Below are 17,823 nucleotides of genomic sequence, written 5' to 3'. Positions count from 1 at the left end.
CTCAGGGAAGGGTCCAGAATCCCTTCTTTCCCTGGAGGGGCCAGGCTGTGGGGAAGGAGGCTGAGCTAATGGTTGGACCTAGATACATGCTGTGATACCCCCTTACAATGAGCAGTGAAGTTTTATAAAGGTGTACTACAAATCCCAGCAATACAGTGTAGTACCCACTAGTTTAGGGGGGCTGTACGGTACTATCTGGTACTGGCTGGACATAGACACTCTTACACCCCCGTCCAATGAGCAGTGAAGTTCTATGCAGGTGTACTTCAAATCCCAGCAATCCAATGTAGAACAGCAGGACCACCAGCCCCAAAATCAAAAAAAGAGTACACTGAGCATTTCTTAGGGGTCTGTATGCAACACCTAATGTCCCCTTTCTGCCATCAGCCAATCTGCTGAAATCGTGGTAGCAGCACTGCAAGTCCCAGCCAGCAGTCTGTAGTAATACTTTTAAAAAAACGATTTAAAGGGAACCTGTCACCCCCAGTGCCGGGGTGACAGGCTCCCGACCCCCGTTAGAGCCCCCTATACTCACCTAATCCCGCCGGGTCCCGCTTCTGGAGGTGGTCGGGTGATGAAGATCTCAGCCGCTGCAGCCCTGCGACAGGAGAGTCCAGCGCTCCATCATTCTCCATGGGTGTTGGACTCATCTCTCAGCGCGCGTGCCGGGCTGCAGCGGCTGAGATCTTCATCACCCGACCACCTCCAGAAGCTGGACACGGCGGGATTAGGTGAGTATAGGGGGCTCTAACGGGGGGTCAGGAGCCAGGAGTCAGGTTCCCTTTAAAGCCCTGAAGAGGGCTGTTTGTTTATATTGCTAGTATATACCCTGCCTAATGGAACGCTAAATTCTACACTGACACTCTCCCTGAGAAGCAGCAGCTCTGTCCCTGATCTCTCACAGCATGCGTCAGAAGCGAGTACTGCCGGCTGCGCATTTTATATCGCAGGGTTATCTGGTCTGGCCAACCAATCGCTGCTATCTACATGTATGGGTCCCACGTCATCGCAGGATGTACCAAAGAGTCTCCTGCATGCTTATTGGCTGAGAAATAGCGCCCAAACTTACAGAAAACGGATAATGAGAGTTTCTCGAGTATCGCAAGATGCTTGTCCAAGTAACGAGTACTATCATGCTCGCTCATCACTAGTTGTAACAGATACAATGCACTCTCTGGTCCTGATTTACAGTGCTGTCGCTTCCTACATCACAGAGAGGCCCATAGCTTGGTCTCAGAGCTGACAGCAGTGTAAATCACGTCCAGATATGTGTGATTACAGCGGATTACATCCCACCAGCTGTGACAACTTGGAAGGCAAAGGCCGCCCCGATGCCTAGCTGAGAAAAATGTGCACGTTGTGCAGGGCCTAATAAAAGTATGTTTTCACTGGCTGGTCCATACAAACATATAATATATATTAATAATATTATATATTATATACAATAATAATATATATTATCCCTAGGTGCAGGAAGCTTTAATCGCGAGGAATTTTAGCTATCAATCTGTATATTTTGTGATTGGTTCCCTTTATGTATGAGAATATTTATTAGTAAAACTACACTATGTTCCTGTAATGTAATGCCCACATAGTTGTCAATGCTAGAGATGATTGAACAGCGCTGATGTTCAGTTTCATACAAACTCAAACCATCTGTATTTGACTCTCGCAGTCTTCCCGTTTCATGGGGAAGGTGGAGACAGCCCGAGTCCCGCCTGGAAAACAGGAATACAAAGGGCCCTATTCCACGGGACGATTATCGTTTGCATAATCGTTAACGATAAACGATCCAAACGACCGCTATTGCGAAAGACCTGAAATCGTCCACCCATCTACATGGAACGACAATCGGTACTTATGATCGTTCTTGCGGTCGTCTTGTCGTCGCTATTGCGTTCGTCACTACTTCGAACGACCGAACAACGTCGTATTCAATGCGAACGATTTGCGAACGAGCAACGATAAAAATAGGTCCAGGTCTTCTTAAACGATCAACGATTTCTCGTTCGGTCGTTAATCGGTAACTGCTATTCAACCGAACGATTATCGCTTAGATTCGAACGACTTAACTATAATCGTCCCGTGGACTATGGCCCAGGCTGTATTCCTGTTTTCCAGGCGGGACTCGGGCTGTGTCCACTTTACCCATGGAACGGTAAGACTGCGGGAGTCAAATACGAGTTCGTACGAACCTGAACATCAGCGCTGTTTGATCATCTCTAGTCAATGTGTACCTCTAAAGTTAAACTCCATCCTTTCCTTCAGATCCAGAGCAGAGAGACATGCTTTACTGTATTGGGTACAGTTGCCCAGGCAATCATACGACTCCCAGTGAGTTCCATACACAAGCCCTTTTCTATTGAATGAGACTTGTGTGCAGAACTCATTGGCCCAGATTTATCAGATCTAGTGTAAACTGCCCACAGCAACCAATTACAGCCCAGCATTCAGCACTGGTGAAATAAAAGCAGAGCTGTGATTCGTTGCCTTGGCCGAAATACACCAGTTTCGATTTTACAGTTTGGTAAATCTGGGCCATTGTCTTTTCACATGGGATCTGAAGAACAAGCAGGAGTTGAATTTTAGGGGTTCGCTTTTACTATGTATGTTATAACATACATACAGTATGGAAAAGTTTTTTTCTCCATAAGTTTTCCCACCTACAAAGAATGGAGAGGTCCGTCATATTTTTATCATATATACACTTTAACTTTGAAAGACAGAACCTATTAAAAAAAAAAAAATCCAGAAAATAACATTTTATTTTTAAAATAATCTGCATTTTATTGCATGAAATGAGAATTTGATACAGTAGAAAAACAGAAATTATTATTTGGTAGAGAAACCTTTGTTTGCAATTACAGAGGTCAGACGTTTCCTGTACTTTTTGACCAGATTTGCACACACTGCAGCAGGGATTTTGTCCCACTTCTCCATACAGATCTTCTCCAGATCTTCCAGGTTTCAGTGCTGTTGCTGGGCAGAGTTGAGTTTCAGTTCCCTTCAAAGATATTCTGTTTGGTTCAGTTCTGGAGACTGGCTAGGCTCGTCCAGGACCTTTAAAATGCTTCTTACTGATGCCCTTCCTTACTTTCCCTGGCTATGTGTTTTGGGTCATTGCCGTGCTGGAAGACCCAGCCACGACCTAAGTTCAATGTTCTTACTGAGGGAAGGAGGTTATTGGCCAACATCTGGCAATACATGGCTCGATCTATCCTCCCTTTAATACAGTACAGTTATTCTGCCCCCTTAGCAGAAAATCACTCCCAAATTATGATGTTTCGACCCCCATACTTCACGGTTGGGGCTGTGTTCTTAGGGTTATACTCATCCTCCTTCTTCCTCCAAACACGGCTAGTGGAGTTGATACCAAAAAGTTCTATTTTGGTCTTATCTGACCACATGACCTTCTCCCATGCCTCATGCAGATGGTCATTAACAAACCTTTAACGGGCCTGGACATGTGCTGGCATAAGCAGGGTAAGCTTGCATGCCCTGCAGGATTTTAATCTTTGAGACACTGGTCCTAGCTCTTTTCAATAACCAGGTCCCGCTGTGTAGTTCTGGCTATGTGTTTGGTCTTTGGTCTTGGCCATGGTGAAGAGGTTGGAGTGTAATTTGTGTCACATCCTGTGACATAGAGAATTACATCATGACCTATTAGATTTTTCCTTGCGGTTCTTTAACATCTCTTATATCCACTAAGCACTGCCCATGTTGTTTCCGTGTATGTCCCCCTATGTATGTGGTACTGCTGAAAAGATAATTGCCATATCTAAGAAACCAGGAGTGCAGTGATATAGTATGCGAGTCCCTACATAGTTGCATAGTTATAAAATGTCCCTAACCCCCAATGTCTTTATTCTCTATGTGTAAATGCTGTGTGCAAATTATTCTAATGAAAAACAGCTTTACTCGCATACTGCTTGTAAGAGCTGACAAAGAGAAACCGATCCTAAAAGCACAGGCTGAGAATGTATTTCATATGAATACTCAGGTCTCTCAGCAGTGTGATTTAGGAGATAGAAGTTCTATGTCACTGATTCATCACTTGCAAGTGTAGTATAATAAGGCTCTACTTCCCTCTGAAAAGCCAGAGGCATCATGGGAAATGTACGTTGCATTAGAAGAGCAAAAACATTAAGTAAGTTGGTATGACTAACCAACTGATGGCGCATTAACTAAAATAGGCATACACAGGAGCCTTCACATTATTCTTTAATAATGGCCTATGCTGCAACATATAAGCAGGAAGGGCCTCTCTGTATGGGGCTTTATGATTTATTTCCTTTGGGGTGATGGTTACCCGGCTGACAAAGTTTCTGTTAGGTTATTATTTCTGCATTGCATGCGTGGTTATGTGTCTGCGATGGTTATCTTGTGACTGGATTTTTTAATACATCATGTTTAATCTGTCACAATACATCTCTGTTAAGCTTCTTCTGACCAACATCCTGCTGTAAGATTTCTGACAGAGGATGTGATTATTTTTCCCTTGGCTCTCCACAAGATGCTTGGATATCTTGATAATTAGACCTTTGTGGTAAAGGGACTAGAAGCATGTATATGTCAGATGCAGGAAGAGAATCCTTAATGAAGGGAATATGTCAACGTCTTCCTTGCCAGAGACTAGGTTTTACTGCCATGAAAGGAGTATAGGAATCTTTTGTAAGTTTCAGGGGAAACCCTGATGACTGATGTATGTGTTCCTGTAGGATGACTACTAGTACAGGCTAATATCTACTGCTGTTGTAGCCATTCTTTACTTTTAATTACTATTGTAACAGTACTCAAGGATCAGTCGATCAATATATCAAATAGCTCTGTGGTGCAAGGATTGTTGGAACTAGACTTGGTTATAAAGTGACTCCTATATCACTTTAAAAGCTGGGCACCTTTAAAAAAAGATTTTTCATTTTATTCTTGCTTTGTACTTATTATGGTGCAAAAGAACGGAAAAAAACCATGTGAGCGGTTCGGTTCTCCAAGGATTGTCTCCCTTATATCCATACTTTGAACTGGTGTGTATCCCCTCCCACTATATCTAACATTTAGAGGGCAGAAAGTCTGGCTGACAGACTAGGAACTAAGTAGTGGAAAATGTCCAATAAAGACTATTAAGAAAGTCACTTAATTTTGCAATCCGGAAACAAATCAATAGTTAACTAAAATCAATGTAATAGTTTCCGTAGCCTTTAAATTCTGTTGAATTTATAACCAAGCCTTACTGTAGGTGTCTTATACTGGTGATTCTGTTGAAGTAACCCACAGATTTAATGTCTGTAGGGTGGCCCTACATGCAACATGCTTGGTCTTTTGGGCAGTAGCTTTTGCCCCTTCCCTATTAAAGTAAACATGAGGAGGCAGCAGAGCTGTCCCTCTAAGGCTACTGCACTCCACATTAGTGTTTCAGAACCTTGATTTGTATTTCAAGAAAGAGTAGACAGAAAGGAATAAAGAGAGAAAAGGATGGAGCCGATTAGCTTAAAATGAAACAGTGGACAAAGGTCTGAGGAGTCTGCCAAGATGGAAAGGGACAACTATTTCCTATCAATGAGGAAACCCTGAGCATGGACCTTCCTGGCCTAAAACCATTTTTCACAGGTTGAGTGAAGGCCTGGAGCAAATGAAGGGTTTTTAAAGATATTCAGGAGTGGAGAGGGCATAAAAAGAGGAAGCCATGAGATAATATGCTAATGCAAATTGGGTTTGTGGATCATAGGAAGGGTATATTCTCTCCCTCTGAGAGGGGTCTTATCATGGAGGGTAGGAAAAAGCCATAGAGTCCATCAAAACCCACAGCTTGGCAGCATTATGCCTATGCTAGTCCACCGCTTTTGGTAAGGTGTGAGGTAATTAAAGATGCATGGATATTGGGTAAGCCTATGCCCCCTGCTATCTTCGGTCTATAAAGGATCAACTGCAAACACCTAGCTGATTTGTTCACCATAAAAAATTTTGGGAGAGAAAAGCTCATGTTGAAAAAAATCCTTGATATACAGATGAGTAATGTCTGAATAAGTACCTTCACTTTAAAGGTCCCCATACATCTTAAACTTTAGTCAGCCGTACCCACAATTCATAGTAGCTTCAGCTACTGCTACAAGGTGTGGCAGTCTCTCCTGAAAGCCCACCAACACGTAATTCTACTTTGCTCATTGAGGGCTAAAGATTCTCATATTAGTTGGAGAAGAGAGTACCTTTTACTATGCTATATTTTTCCAGTTAATAAGAACTATAAATAAACGTAATGACGGCCACATTATTTTCATAGATTGTTATTGGTTCTGTAGAGCAATGTAAATTTGTATGCGATTACATCTCCTGCTGGTCCTTAAACGGATGGCCTTAGTTTCTAAAAGCTTCCAAAAATGGCCCATCTATCTACTATTACCCATTCAACACTTCCAGATATTTTAACTTCATCCTAAGAGATCAGTATTATGCCACATCAGTGGGAAGATTAGCATTGACGGTTGTGTTAATCGGGCACAAAGAACATTCTTATCGTCTATTTTTCTTGAGCTGTGCCATTGAAATTGGTGTCTTCTATTTTCCATTATGTTTTTATTCTAGAATGTAAGAAAACAATGAAAATTACATGGGTGCAAAGTCATTCTTGCACACCATTCACATCCCGACTTTATGTAGTATAGTGACTTGTGTTGCTCTTTCTTCACTGATGCAAACTGCTTTTTTTTTTCTATTCATTGCATTGAATGGTTTTCTGTTCAATGTAGGAGGAAGACTGCTGGTTGGGTGCTATGGACATTGCAAATGTGGGTGCAAGTACAGAAATCACTAATTGATATCTTTTTTTTTTTTTCCTTATTCAGATTGCAACCCCAGTCCGATATACTGTAACATTAGGAGGGACTTCTATTAGTGTTAAATATCTCCGGAAGTATGGCTACTTGTCTACACCACCGCTGGTGAAAGACTATATACAGGACAAAATGGAGGAGACAAAAGAACGTTTAAATGAGAAAATGGAAGAAACAAGAGACATGATCAGTGAAAAGATGGAAGAAACAAAGGACAGAATTTCTGGAAAGTTACAAGAAACCAAAGATTCCTTTACTTTTAGGAAGAAGAATCAGGAATGAGCTGTTGATGTCATATTAACAGCATGGCAGGCTATCCAGTTCTTGGAACTGTTCACAGAACAGCTATTTAACATTTGCAAAGAGTTGCCGTACTCTGAACACATCGATACACTTGTTTAGTCTGCACAGGACCTCATTCCTAGAAATCATATATATCACATGTTAACCTTGTCTATGGCTTTTACAGTTATTGGCACGTCTTTATACCAGTGTACAGTTAGACGTAATATCGGACGTTTCTCATTGAAATCCAATATAAATGTTTAATGTCTCATTCTGCTGCAAGTTGTAATAACACCACAAGCAAGCCGCTGAATGTCAGCCCTGACTATAAATGTGGAGCATGGTTTTCTCTACTATATGCAAAAAAAAAAGTTTTCTTCTGCTTAAAAAATTAAGAGTCTGAAGTACATTTTTGAGGATCTTAATGCAGGGAACAGTGTTTTTGCAAGTGCTGGATTTAGTTGGTGACATAATGTTCATAGGCCACTGTCCTGTCACATTCGTGTATTTATTCCTATATCAAAGAATGTTCCTTATATTCTAAACCATTTATTGTAGTGTCACCCAGAGATTTATCCAATGTGCCTGTCAGTCTAAAAGAAGACATACAGTATTTTCTGACAACTTTTTAACCCTGGAAAATCTGCTCTAAAGTCAGGGGTCGTCTGGAAAATATGTGGTTGCCATCTATGGTGTGGAGAGCTCAAGAACTGCGTATGCAGCGAGAGTATGAAGGGACCCATGAAGGCATATGATAGCATCCGGGACCCGGGGTATGGAAAAAAGATATATGGTAGAGCAGAGCTTTGTCCAGACAAACAGGCTTTAACCAGTCTGGCCTGTCCCTGTATCCTAGCGGTATTACTGTACTGTACCTCCTTCTCTGCCTCTTAGACCTTGCACATGCGTTCGGCTTCAGTGCAGTCCTCAGCAGTGAATACAAGGGTTAAAGAAGCCTGTTTGTCTGGGCACAGTGCCGCTCTATCATATCTCTTTTTTTTTTTCCATACCCTGGGTCCCAGACGCCTTTATACGCCTTCATGGATACCTTTATACCAGTTGCCACATACGGTGGGGTTGCGGCCACGGCCGTTGTTGAGCTCCCTTGTATCCTATGTTCTGGTGTATAAGACGACTTTTTAAAGTGACTGTACCACCAGGCCCAGGCTAAAGCACCAGAGGCGGGCCGACCCACCCTTAGGGTGGGTTCACACTATGGAGTTCTCACTTCTTTGGGTGGATAGCGGAATACGCTGGCCCATAGAATGGTGTCTATGGAGCCGATCGTCTAAAGGCGCGCGGTCGTGCGCACGGACATACTGCGGAATTCCACTGAGTTTATCCGCAAGAATTCCTCAGTATGAACCCACCCTTAGTGGGAAGAAACCCTAGCACCTCCATGACGTGACTCCATTAGAATCAATGGAACCCTATCATAGAGGGGCTAGGGTTTCCTCCCACTAAGGGTGGGTCGGCCTCCAGTGCTTCTGCCTGGGCCTGGTGGCACAGTCACTTTAACACTGGAAAATCTGCTCTAAAGTCGAGGGTCTTATGCGCCTGAAAATACGGTAGCAATAATATCATAATGACTTACAAATACTCTGCTGCTGAAACCTATATGAACAGATATTTTACTTAATAATACAGCAAAAGCTCTCCAAAGGACCACCTCTATAAAAAGACCACCTCCTTATCTAGATCCCTGTGGTAGATTTTCAGTTGCCCCATGTATCTTTGAGAAGACCTTCCCACTTAAAGCAACTCTGTACCCACAACTCCCCCTTCCCCCCCCCCCCCCCCCCCAAAAAAAACCGCTTGTACCTTTGGATAGCTGCTTTTAATCCAAGATCTGTCCTGCGGTCCGTTTGGCGGGTGATGCAGTTATTGTGCTAAAAATTTACTTTTAAACTGGCAGCCCTGTGCCCTGTGACCTGGATTGTGTATGCATTAGGCTTGCATCATTAGGAATGCTCCAGGCAGATTGCCTCCTATTCCCCACCTGTTCAGCCCGGAACTTGGCCTGGATCGTTAAGGACCTGTGCAATGTTCAGCATGGAGAGAATGTTCCAGTGGCATTCCTAATGATGAAGAAGGTGGGGAGGAGGGACGGAGGGGTGGTGCAAAGTTAGGGCACCGATACTCCCGTTGGGCACGGGGTTGTAAGTTTAAAAGTTTTTTTGGACAATAACTGCATCACCTGCCGAACAGACTGCAGGACAGATCTTGAATTAAAAGCAGCTATCCGAAGGTACAAGTGGTTTGGGGGGGGGGGGTCAGATTGTGGGTACAGTCACTTTAAACACCACTTTACAATTAAATTTTGTGTTGTCATTGCAAGTAGAGTTTTCACTGTATATGGTGCAATACATAGGGAAAAGCCTTTACCTGGCCTTTTAACATGTTTTACTTCTGGAAAAGGATGGTAATAATTGTAAGGCACAAGGTTAACACTGCATTTTCTCATCTGTTTCAGTATGTTTAATTTTAAGGATCAGTTTCAATAGGTCTTTTTTTTTAATGTGTAAATCAATGAAAAACGGATCCTGCAGTATGACATAGAACAGCATCTGTTTTTTTTCCCCCTTTAAACATACATTTTACAAACAGCAGAAATGCAGTGTGGACCCAATCAAACTCCCATCCATCTAAATAAGAGTAGTAAAAATCCTTTTGCTTGCTACCAAAACTGCATTCTGTAGGAAGGCGTATTAGTTGCAGAAATTTCTGAACCAAATCTGCAGCGTGTGAATTTATCCTAAGAAATACTTGTAACTTCATAACCTATGCTGCCAAGCTTTGACTGAATGATTCAATTTCTATTATAAATTATATGAAGTATAGGTTTATAGCTTTTGTAGTATAGAATTTTAATCCTTTTTGTATGATGCTCATTGTAAACAAGTGATGAGGAAGTGCCCAGGAATTGGCGGTACGTCACTTCAGTGAAGAACTAAGTATTCGGTACTATACCCAGCTCTCTATTCAATGATCACCCCTCTTTTCAGACACCTGACTAGTACCATTGGATCACTCAGGTGTTCTGTATATGTCTCACCATGGAAATGATTCCTATTAAACTCTAGGCCAATTTTTCTTTGGGAAGGGTGTGTTTAAATTGCTTTAGTCCTGAATCAGAGATGCTGGTTCTCATTCTATGAAAATCATATTGTTAATGAAATTTTGTTGATTAAATTTGTATACCAATACCAAGTTTTATTGTGTATTTGTTCTGTCAATTTATTTTTTGTTGCTGTAGACCTGTGAGTCGTGAAGAAATGTTCTCTTGCCATGTTTTCTGTTGAATACTTGGCCATACCATGTGACCATGTACAAGCTAAAATTATTATGTTAATTTGTTTTCCCTAAGACCCATTGGCATCACAACATATGGGGTAAATTCGCCCCTGCGAGCCCCTGGGACGAAGGAATATTTAATGAAAAAATAACAATTAAATTTTAATCCCCTCCTCCATGAGGTATAAATAGGCTCCACCTCCCCCTAGACCTCAGTCTAATTATAAAGAAACATAAAACACAGGGAGGGAGTCTTGTGATGCCAATGGGTCTTAGGGAAAACAAATTAACATAATAATTTTAGCTTCCCTTACGTCCCATTGGCATCACAACATATGGGGAATTAGCAAGCATTATCCCCAATGGGCGGGTTATTTATTACGTCCGCATTAAGAACAGATCTTGCAAAGGTTGTTCTTGACAAGAAAGAAGTATCCAGCCTGAAATATCTCACAAAGGTAGTCAAAGACGACCAGGTAGCTGCCTGGCATATGTCCTCAAGTGGCACAGCGGCATGCTCTGCCCAAGTGGAGGCCACAGCTCTAGTAGAGTGAGCCCTGGTAAATTCTGCTGGATCCAGATCAGCAGAGGAGTAACATAAGGCAATGGAGTCACAGATCCATCTGAATATTGAAGGTTTTGAAGCCTTTCTCCCCTTGTTCTTTCCTGCGAAAGGGATAAAGAAATTCTCGTCTTTACGAAAATCACCTACTCTATGTAGATAGATCTTGATAGCTCTGGATACGTCCAATAAAGAAAGATCCAAGTCTTCTTTAGATGATCTAGTAGGAGAAAATACAGGCAATACTATTGGCTGGTTGATGTTGGCAAATGAAGCCACCATAGGCAGGAATCCTGGAAGGAACCTAAGGATAACTTTGTCTTGGGAAAAAATCACGTATGGAGGTGTGGAGCCAAGGGCTTGAAGTTCTCCAACTCTCTTAGCAGAGGTAATGGCTAGTAAAAGAGAAACTTTCAATGTTAACTTGAAGTCTACTTCCTCCCAAGGCTTAAAGGGAGGAAGACACAGGCGTCTCAACACAAAGGATAAGTCCCATGGGTCTACCTGCTTTACCAGGTTAGGCCTAATCTACCCTTAACAAATTTCTTTACCTCCAAGATCTGAAAGAAACGTGAGTTTAGGTGTGCAGAGAGGGTTGCTATCTGCACCTTGATGGAACTAGGTTTTAATCCTTTATAGAAGCCTTCATGTAAAAACTCCAATGACTGGAGTAGAAGGTTTAAGTCCATCAATACTCCTGCTTGCACACCAATCTTGAAAATCTTCCAAATACGTGCATAAGATTTATTTGTAGTGCTACTACGAGTGTGAGAAAGAGTATACTATACCTTCTCAGAAAAACTAGAGTCTAATACAGTCCTCTCAGTCTCCAAGCTGTCAAGCTGAGGCTTGAAAGATTCCTGCACAGATGTTGACCCTGGAATATTAGATCCGGATGCAGAGGTAATCTCCAAAATTCCCCTCTGCTCATATTCATGGGCAGGGTGAACCATGACCCCTTCGGCCAGAAGGGAGTTATTATTATTACTGACGACTGATCTTCGTCAAACTCTGGGAATCATGGCTATGGGAGGAAAGATATACGCCAGCTGGTATGTCCATGGTATTGTCATTGAGTCCACTACCGTGGGATTGTCTGCCCTGTAAAGGGAACAGAAATTCCTCAGTTTGGCATTGCTTGCTGATGCCATGAGGTCTCTCTGAGGAAGCCCCCACCTCTGGGTTAACTGAATGAACACTCTCCTTGAGAGAGACCATTCCCCCGGTAATGTCAGGCCTCAACTCAGTCAATCCGCCAATATATTGTCGACACCCCTGATATGAATCGCAGAGAGTCTGGTTATTCTGGTTTCTGCCCAACAGAAAAATCTTCTCTACTTCCCTGAGGAGAGAAGGGGATCTGGTACCTCCCTGTTTAGGTACGCCACACAGGTCATGTCGTTCATCCGGATTCTGACTGCTCTCTGTAAAATAGGAGGAGAAAAATGAAGAAGAGCTAGGTAAATCGCTCTGAGCTCCCTCACGTTGGAGGGCAAAGCGGATTCCTGTTGACTCCAAGATCCTGCAGTTGTGATGACTGTCAGATGAGCTCCCCAACCTGTTCCTGAAGCATCTGTCGTGATGGTTATCCAGTGTGGTTCTGAAAATAAAACTCCATGTTTGACTTGTCTCCACCACATTAGAGAATGTCTTGTTTGAGTCGATAGAACATGCATCGCATTTAAGTCCTTCAGTCCTCGGTTCCATACTGTTAGTGCTTCTCTCTGAAGAAATCTCATGTGCCATAACGCCCATGGCACCGCGTCCGCAGCTGAGGCAAGGAGCCCTAGAAAGCGCATTTATGTTTTTATGGATACCTGACAAGGAGGAATTAGGAATTAAGTCTGATTTCTCTATGTTGATAAGCCAACCTAATTGTTGAAGTATGTCCTGGACATAGTTCAACTGAACTCTCAGAAGATCCTGAGTCTGAGTCATAATCAACCAATCGTCCAGGTAAGGGATAACTTTATCCCCTGTAAACGGAAGCGAACCATCATGGTGACACTACCTTTGTGAAAACAAAGGGTGCGGAGGTATTCCGGATGGAAGGACTTTGAATTGTAAGTGTCTTACCTTCCCCTGGATTTGGATGGTGAAGGCTCTCCTGTGAGCCTTCAGAATCGGTACATGAAGATATGCATCCGGTAGATCTATGGTGACCATAAAATCTCCCTCCTGGAGGATAGATTTTACCGATCTTATGTTCTCCATGTGGAACGTCTTCTTTACGATGCACCTGTTGAGATATCGCAAATCTATAATAAGCCTCCAATTTCCGGATGGCTTCAGCACTAGAAACACTGGGGAGTAAACTCCCTGACCGATCTCGGATAGAGGAACATCCTCTAGAGCCTCAATGGAAAGGAGGTAAAGAATTTCTGTCTCTAGGACTAAGTGTCTTTCTGGCTTAAGATTTCTTGACAGAAGAAATCTTGGAGGAGGAAGAGATGATAAATGAAGGACATAACCATTTTGAATAATATTTAACACCCAGTGATCTTTTCTTAATTCTTCCCAGGCAGGGAGAAACAAACTCAGACGTGTTCCCACTGGACAGCTTCTGCGTCAGAAGTCTGGTTTCTTGTTGGTGTCCTTATTCTGCTGCTTCCCGGAACCTCTTCTGGAATAGTTTCTTCCTCAACCTCTGTACTGGTATCTCCCTTTGCCTCGCTGAGGAGATTTTGCTCTGCGAAAGGAATCACCGCTCTTATAGGACAATGGTAGGGACTTCCCCTCCTTGTCAGACAATTCCTCCATTAATTTATCCAGCTCAGAGCCAAACAGCCTACCTGGCTGGAACTCCATATTACAGAGCTGAATTTTGGAGTTAGCATCTCCAACCCAGGGTTTTAACCATAGCGCCTTTCGGCAGCGGTCGAGAGCGTACTAGTTTTTTTACGCTAACCTGGTTCCCTGAGATGCATCATCGCAGAGGAAGTCAATGGCCATAATGACCTTTTTTAAGGAGCGAAGGACCTTGTCCCTGCTAGCTCTACCTTCCAAATTTTCCTGGACCTTGGCCAGCCATCTTCTTAGGCTTCTAGAAACCTCAAAGAAGAAATGGAGACTGCCCCTTGGGCTGCCGCTGCCGTATATGATCTCTTGAGGGCTACCCCCACCCTTCTATCCATCGGATCCTTCAGATTGGATCCGTCCTCTGCAGGCAGCACAGTACATTTCAACAGTTTGGCTATGGCCGGGTCCACCTTTGGAGGCTCAATCCAGTCCTTACATTGTTCTTCCTTGAGAACTTATAAGGTCTTAAACCTCTTGCTCAAACCCGGAGCCTTTTCCGGTTCCTTCCATTTCGCCTGTAACATAGACACTGAAGTCTTACCCACAGAAAAAGCCCTAGGCTTTTTTGAGGAGGACCAATCCTATCCTCTTCTATTTCCTCAGGGTGTATTTCAGCTTGCACAGCTTAGCAGAGCTTGTGAATTCTATCAGCTGTGAAATACCCCCTGAATAATTCTTTCTCATCTTCAGAAGTAGAAGAGGTTTCAGAAGAAGATGATGAGTTAACTTCATCAATCACAGTAAAACTGAAAATGACCATAATCCTGCAGCCATAAAGTAATATACTCAAAGGGTGGGAGTAGAGAGAGAAATACTCCATTTGGTCTTTAACTTAGGACACGGGCGGCGATTCTCATTAGCCGCTAAAGTCTTTTGCACATAGTCCTTGACCCATACAACTACCTCCTGAACATCAGGCTCCTCATAGGTTTTGGTCTGCATGAAGGACAGCGTACTTAGGCATTATTAATATTTTTAGGCATTCATAAATATTTTTATGAAAGAAAGGATGAATCTTATCTGGAAAAAATGATCCTCCTACGGTATCCATAGCCATCAGGTAGTGGAGTCTCACACGGCACATGAAGTGCTTCCTTAGAAGGTCTTTTGCCAGCAGCAGGACTGGTCTCCATTTCAGACATCTGCAAATAATCAATGTATTACAATACATATAAACCACTAGCCTGGCTAGAGTGATATCGGAAAGAGACACTAGGTGGCAGCAACACTTACTTTTAAGTATATAGAAGAGAGATCACAGCACTTTGCACTCAGATGTTTTCTATTAGATCCAAATGAGCCACAGAAAATCCTTCCAGAGGAAGACAGCTAGATCTAGACGTAGCAACAGCTTACCTTCTGCCTTGAACACACAGCTAATCCGGCGTGCAGAGAGCGCTCGCCGCTGCCGGCCCCCGGAAGTGACATGACGCCGACGCCGCAGTGCTGAGACGCATGCAGCGCTGATGCGTTCCACAGTCGAACGCGACTGGAAGAAAAGCCAGCGGCTCGGGTGACATGCAGAGTGCGTTCCAAGACGCACAAGGTAAGAAAAACTTAAAAGCTAAGACCTGCAGAAGCAAATATCAGGATACTACCTGGAGACCGGCTCCAGCGGCATCCCAGCAATCATTACCTGGAGAGAAAACCTGAATGCAACAGGTTAACAAAGCATAAAAACGGAGGAGGGACAAAGTCCCCTAGGGCTAACAGCAACGAAGTAAAAAAAGACTGAGGTCTAGGGGGAGGTGGAGCCTATTTATACCTCATGGAGGAGGGGATTAAAATTTAATTGTTATTTTTTCATTAAATATTCCTTCGTCCCAGGGGCTCGCAGGGGCGAATTTACCCCATATGTTGTGATGCCAATGGGACGTAAGGGAAACACTAATTTTTGACACAGTGATATTCCCTGTACACAAAGGGGCACATTTATTAACTGAGCAACTTTTTTTGCGCTTGCGCACTTTCTCCATGCTGCACAAGAGCTTACAGACCTTGCTCAAAATTTATCATTAGGCACAAAGGCCTTGATGAATCTTGCACGTTTTTTTGTGTGCTTGCACAATTTTTTGTGAAATTGTTTGGCTAACAAAACTTGGCATGCCAGAAAAGGAGTATTGCTTCACTACTAAAAATAAAAGTTTGCACGTGATAAAACTTACTTAAAAAATAGTTGACATTAATCCACATCCCATCCAAGCAAAAAAGAGAATAATAAATTATGCCCCAAAGTCTCTATGTAATACGTGCTTGGAATCTGATGGTTTATGTATATAGCGGACATGTATAAACCTAGAAGAATTTAGCCTGTTTTACTTGATTGGGGAATGATAATGGATTAAATAATAAAACGTGCATTTGTTAGGGCTATATTTTACGAGCCAAGTCCGCTTGTAAATGTGCGCTGATCGCAGTGATTTTTGCACATTTACACAGATTTCACAAGGCTCGATCCGTCATGATCTCTGGGTTACACAGGGCAATATCAACCTGTTCAGTTAATAGTGGCTAGTAGAGATGAGCGAACTGGGTTCGAGTTCGAGTTAATCGGAACCCGAATGTTCGGTATTTGATTAGCTGGGGCTGTTTGAAGTTGGATAAAGCTCTAAGGTTGTCTGGAAAACATGGATACAGCCAATGACTATATCCATGATTTCCACATAGCCTTAGGGCTTTATCCAACTTCAGCAGCCACCGCTAATCAAATGCCGAAAGTTCGGGTTCGGATCGACTCGAGCATGCTCGAGGTTCGCTCATATCTAGTGGCTAGGCTTGATCGAACATGAGAAAAAGCTAGGTTCGATCGAACTCGAACCTAGCCGGGCCTTCCGCATTTGATTGCTGAAGCCTTCACGGTCCGTGCGGAAGGAGGAGACCTCCCGGGGACTGGCTGGAATTCCCGGGATACAGCCTATTACCTAGGCTGAATACCAGAATTCCAGGCGGTCCCTGGGATGTCTCCTCCTTCTGCACGGACCGTGAAGGCTTCAGCAATCAAATGCGGAGGGTCCGGCTAGGTTCGAGTTCGATTAAACCTAGCTTTTTCCAATGTTCGATCAAGCCTAATAGTGGCCTTATAAAATAGGGCCCTTAGGAAGTCTTTGAGATTTCAATCCTTATTGTACTAGCTCTTGTGTGATTCTTGTAATTTCACTGCATTGTTACGGTTTTCCCTCCTAGAAATATCAGTTTATATTTTTATTATTTTGTAAATGCACCTTTGGCTTTCAACAATGTCTCAATCCTTCTGGATATGTTCTTGATCAGATTCAAGCATGTCTCAACCGAAATCTGATCCCAGGCCTCTTCTATACGTTCCCAATGTTTGTGCGTACTGGTCAAGTCCCTTGAGTACAACCAAAGCTTTTTCTTCAACTCTACCCACAAGTGTTCAAATGGATGGAAGTCTGGGGACTGTTGGGGGGACAATCCAGCAACTCTACTTCATTGTCATTAAACAATTTCTTCACCAATCGTGACATATGCTTCGGGTCATTGTCCTGCTGTAACACAATGTCGTCCTTTTCATACCTATAGTACTCGAGTGTATGAAGTAACTCATAGGAGACTCACATATAGCTTGACATTGAGACCACTATCGATCCTGGTTAGAGTGATATTGTCCTCCCCTTCCTCTCTGTGCCGCTCTCTGCACCATCCAGAGGCTTAGATGCTGCACATGTTATATATACATGTATAACACTTGTCTGTGTGCTCTTTCTGCCCAAAAATCGCTTCATTTTATTGGTGGACAGTGGCACCTAGGTGGAGCTTCACCACAGTTGGGCACTGTCTCCTATATGGACAGTGGCAGTTAGGCTCCTGGCTGGGTAGAGAGCCCAAGTGTCATGAAGCCCCACCTAGGTGACACTGTCCACTGATAAAATGAAGCGATTAGAGCAGAAAGAAGACACAGACAAGTGTTATACTGGTATATATTGAATGTGCAGCATCTAAGCTTGTGGGTTGTGTTAAACAGCACAGAGAGTTAGAGGGGTGACATCATTATTATTATTATTTATAAAGCGCTGTTAATTCCAGAGCACTATACAA

The 17,823-nt window shown here is 43.0% G+C and overlaps 1 protein-coding gene across 11 annotated transcripts in view; it reads left to right on the top strand.

The window, feature by feature from the left end:
- FAM210A (family with sequence similarity 210 member A) overlaps positions 1 to 10,318 on the top strand; it is a 40,655-nt gene extending 30,337 nt beyond the window's left edge. For all 11 annotated transcript variants that reach the window (XM_069957831.1, XM_069957830.1, XM_069957825.1 and 8 more), the window contains one exon: positions 6,840 to 10,318. In XM_069957831.1, coding sequence (XP_069813932.1) covers positions 6,840 to 7,109 — 270 coding nt within the window. In that variant the 3' untranslated portion in view covers positions 7,110 to 10,318. The remainder of the gene's footprint in view (positions 1 to 6,839) is intronic.
- The last annotated feature ends 7,505 nt before the right edge of the window (positions 10,319 to 17,823 follow it).

This window comes from Dendropsophus ebraccatus, chromosome 2, assembly GCF_027789765.1.
Source record: "Dendropsophus ebraccatus isolate aDenEbr1 chromosome 2, aDenEbr1.pat, whole genome shotgun sequence".
Lineage (NCBI taxonomy): Eukaryota > Metazoa > Chordata > Amphibia > Anura > Hylidae > Dendropsophus > Dendropsophus ebraccatus.
This window is presented reverse-complemented; position numbering and strand designations above follow the sequence as displayed.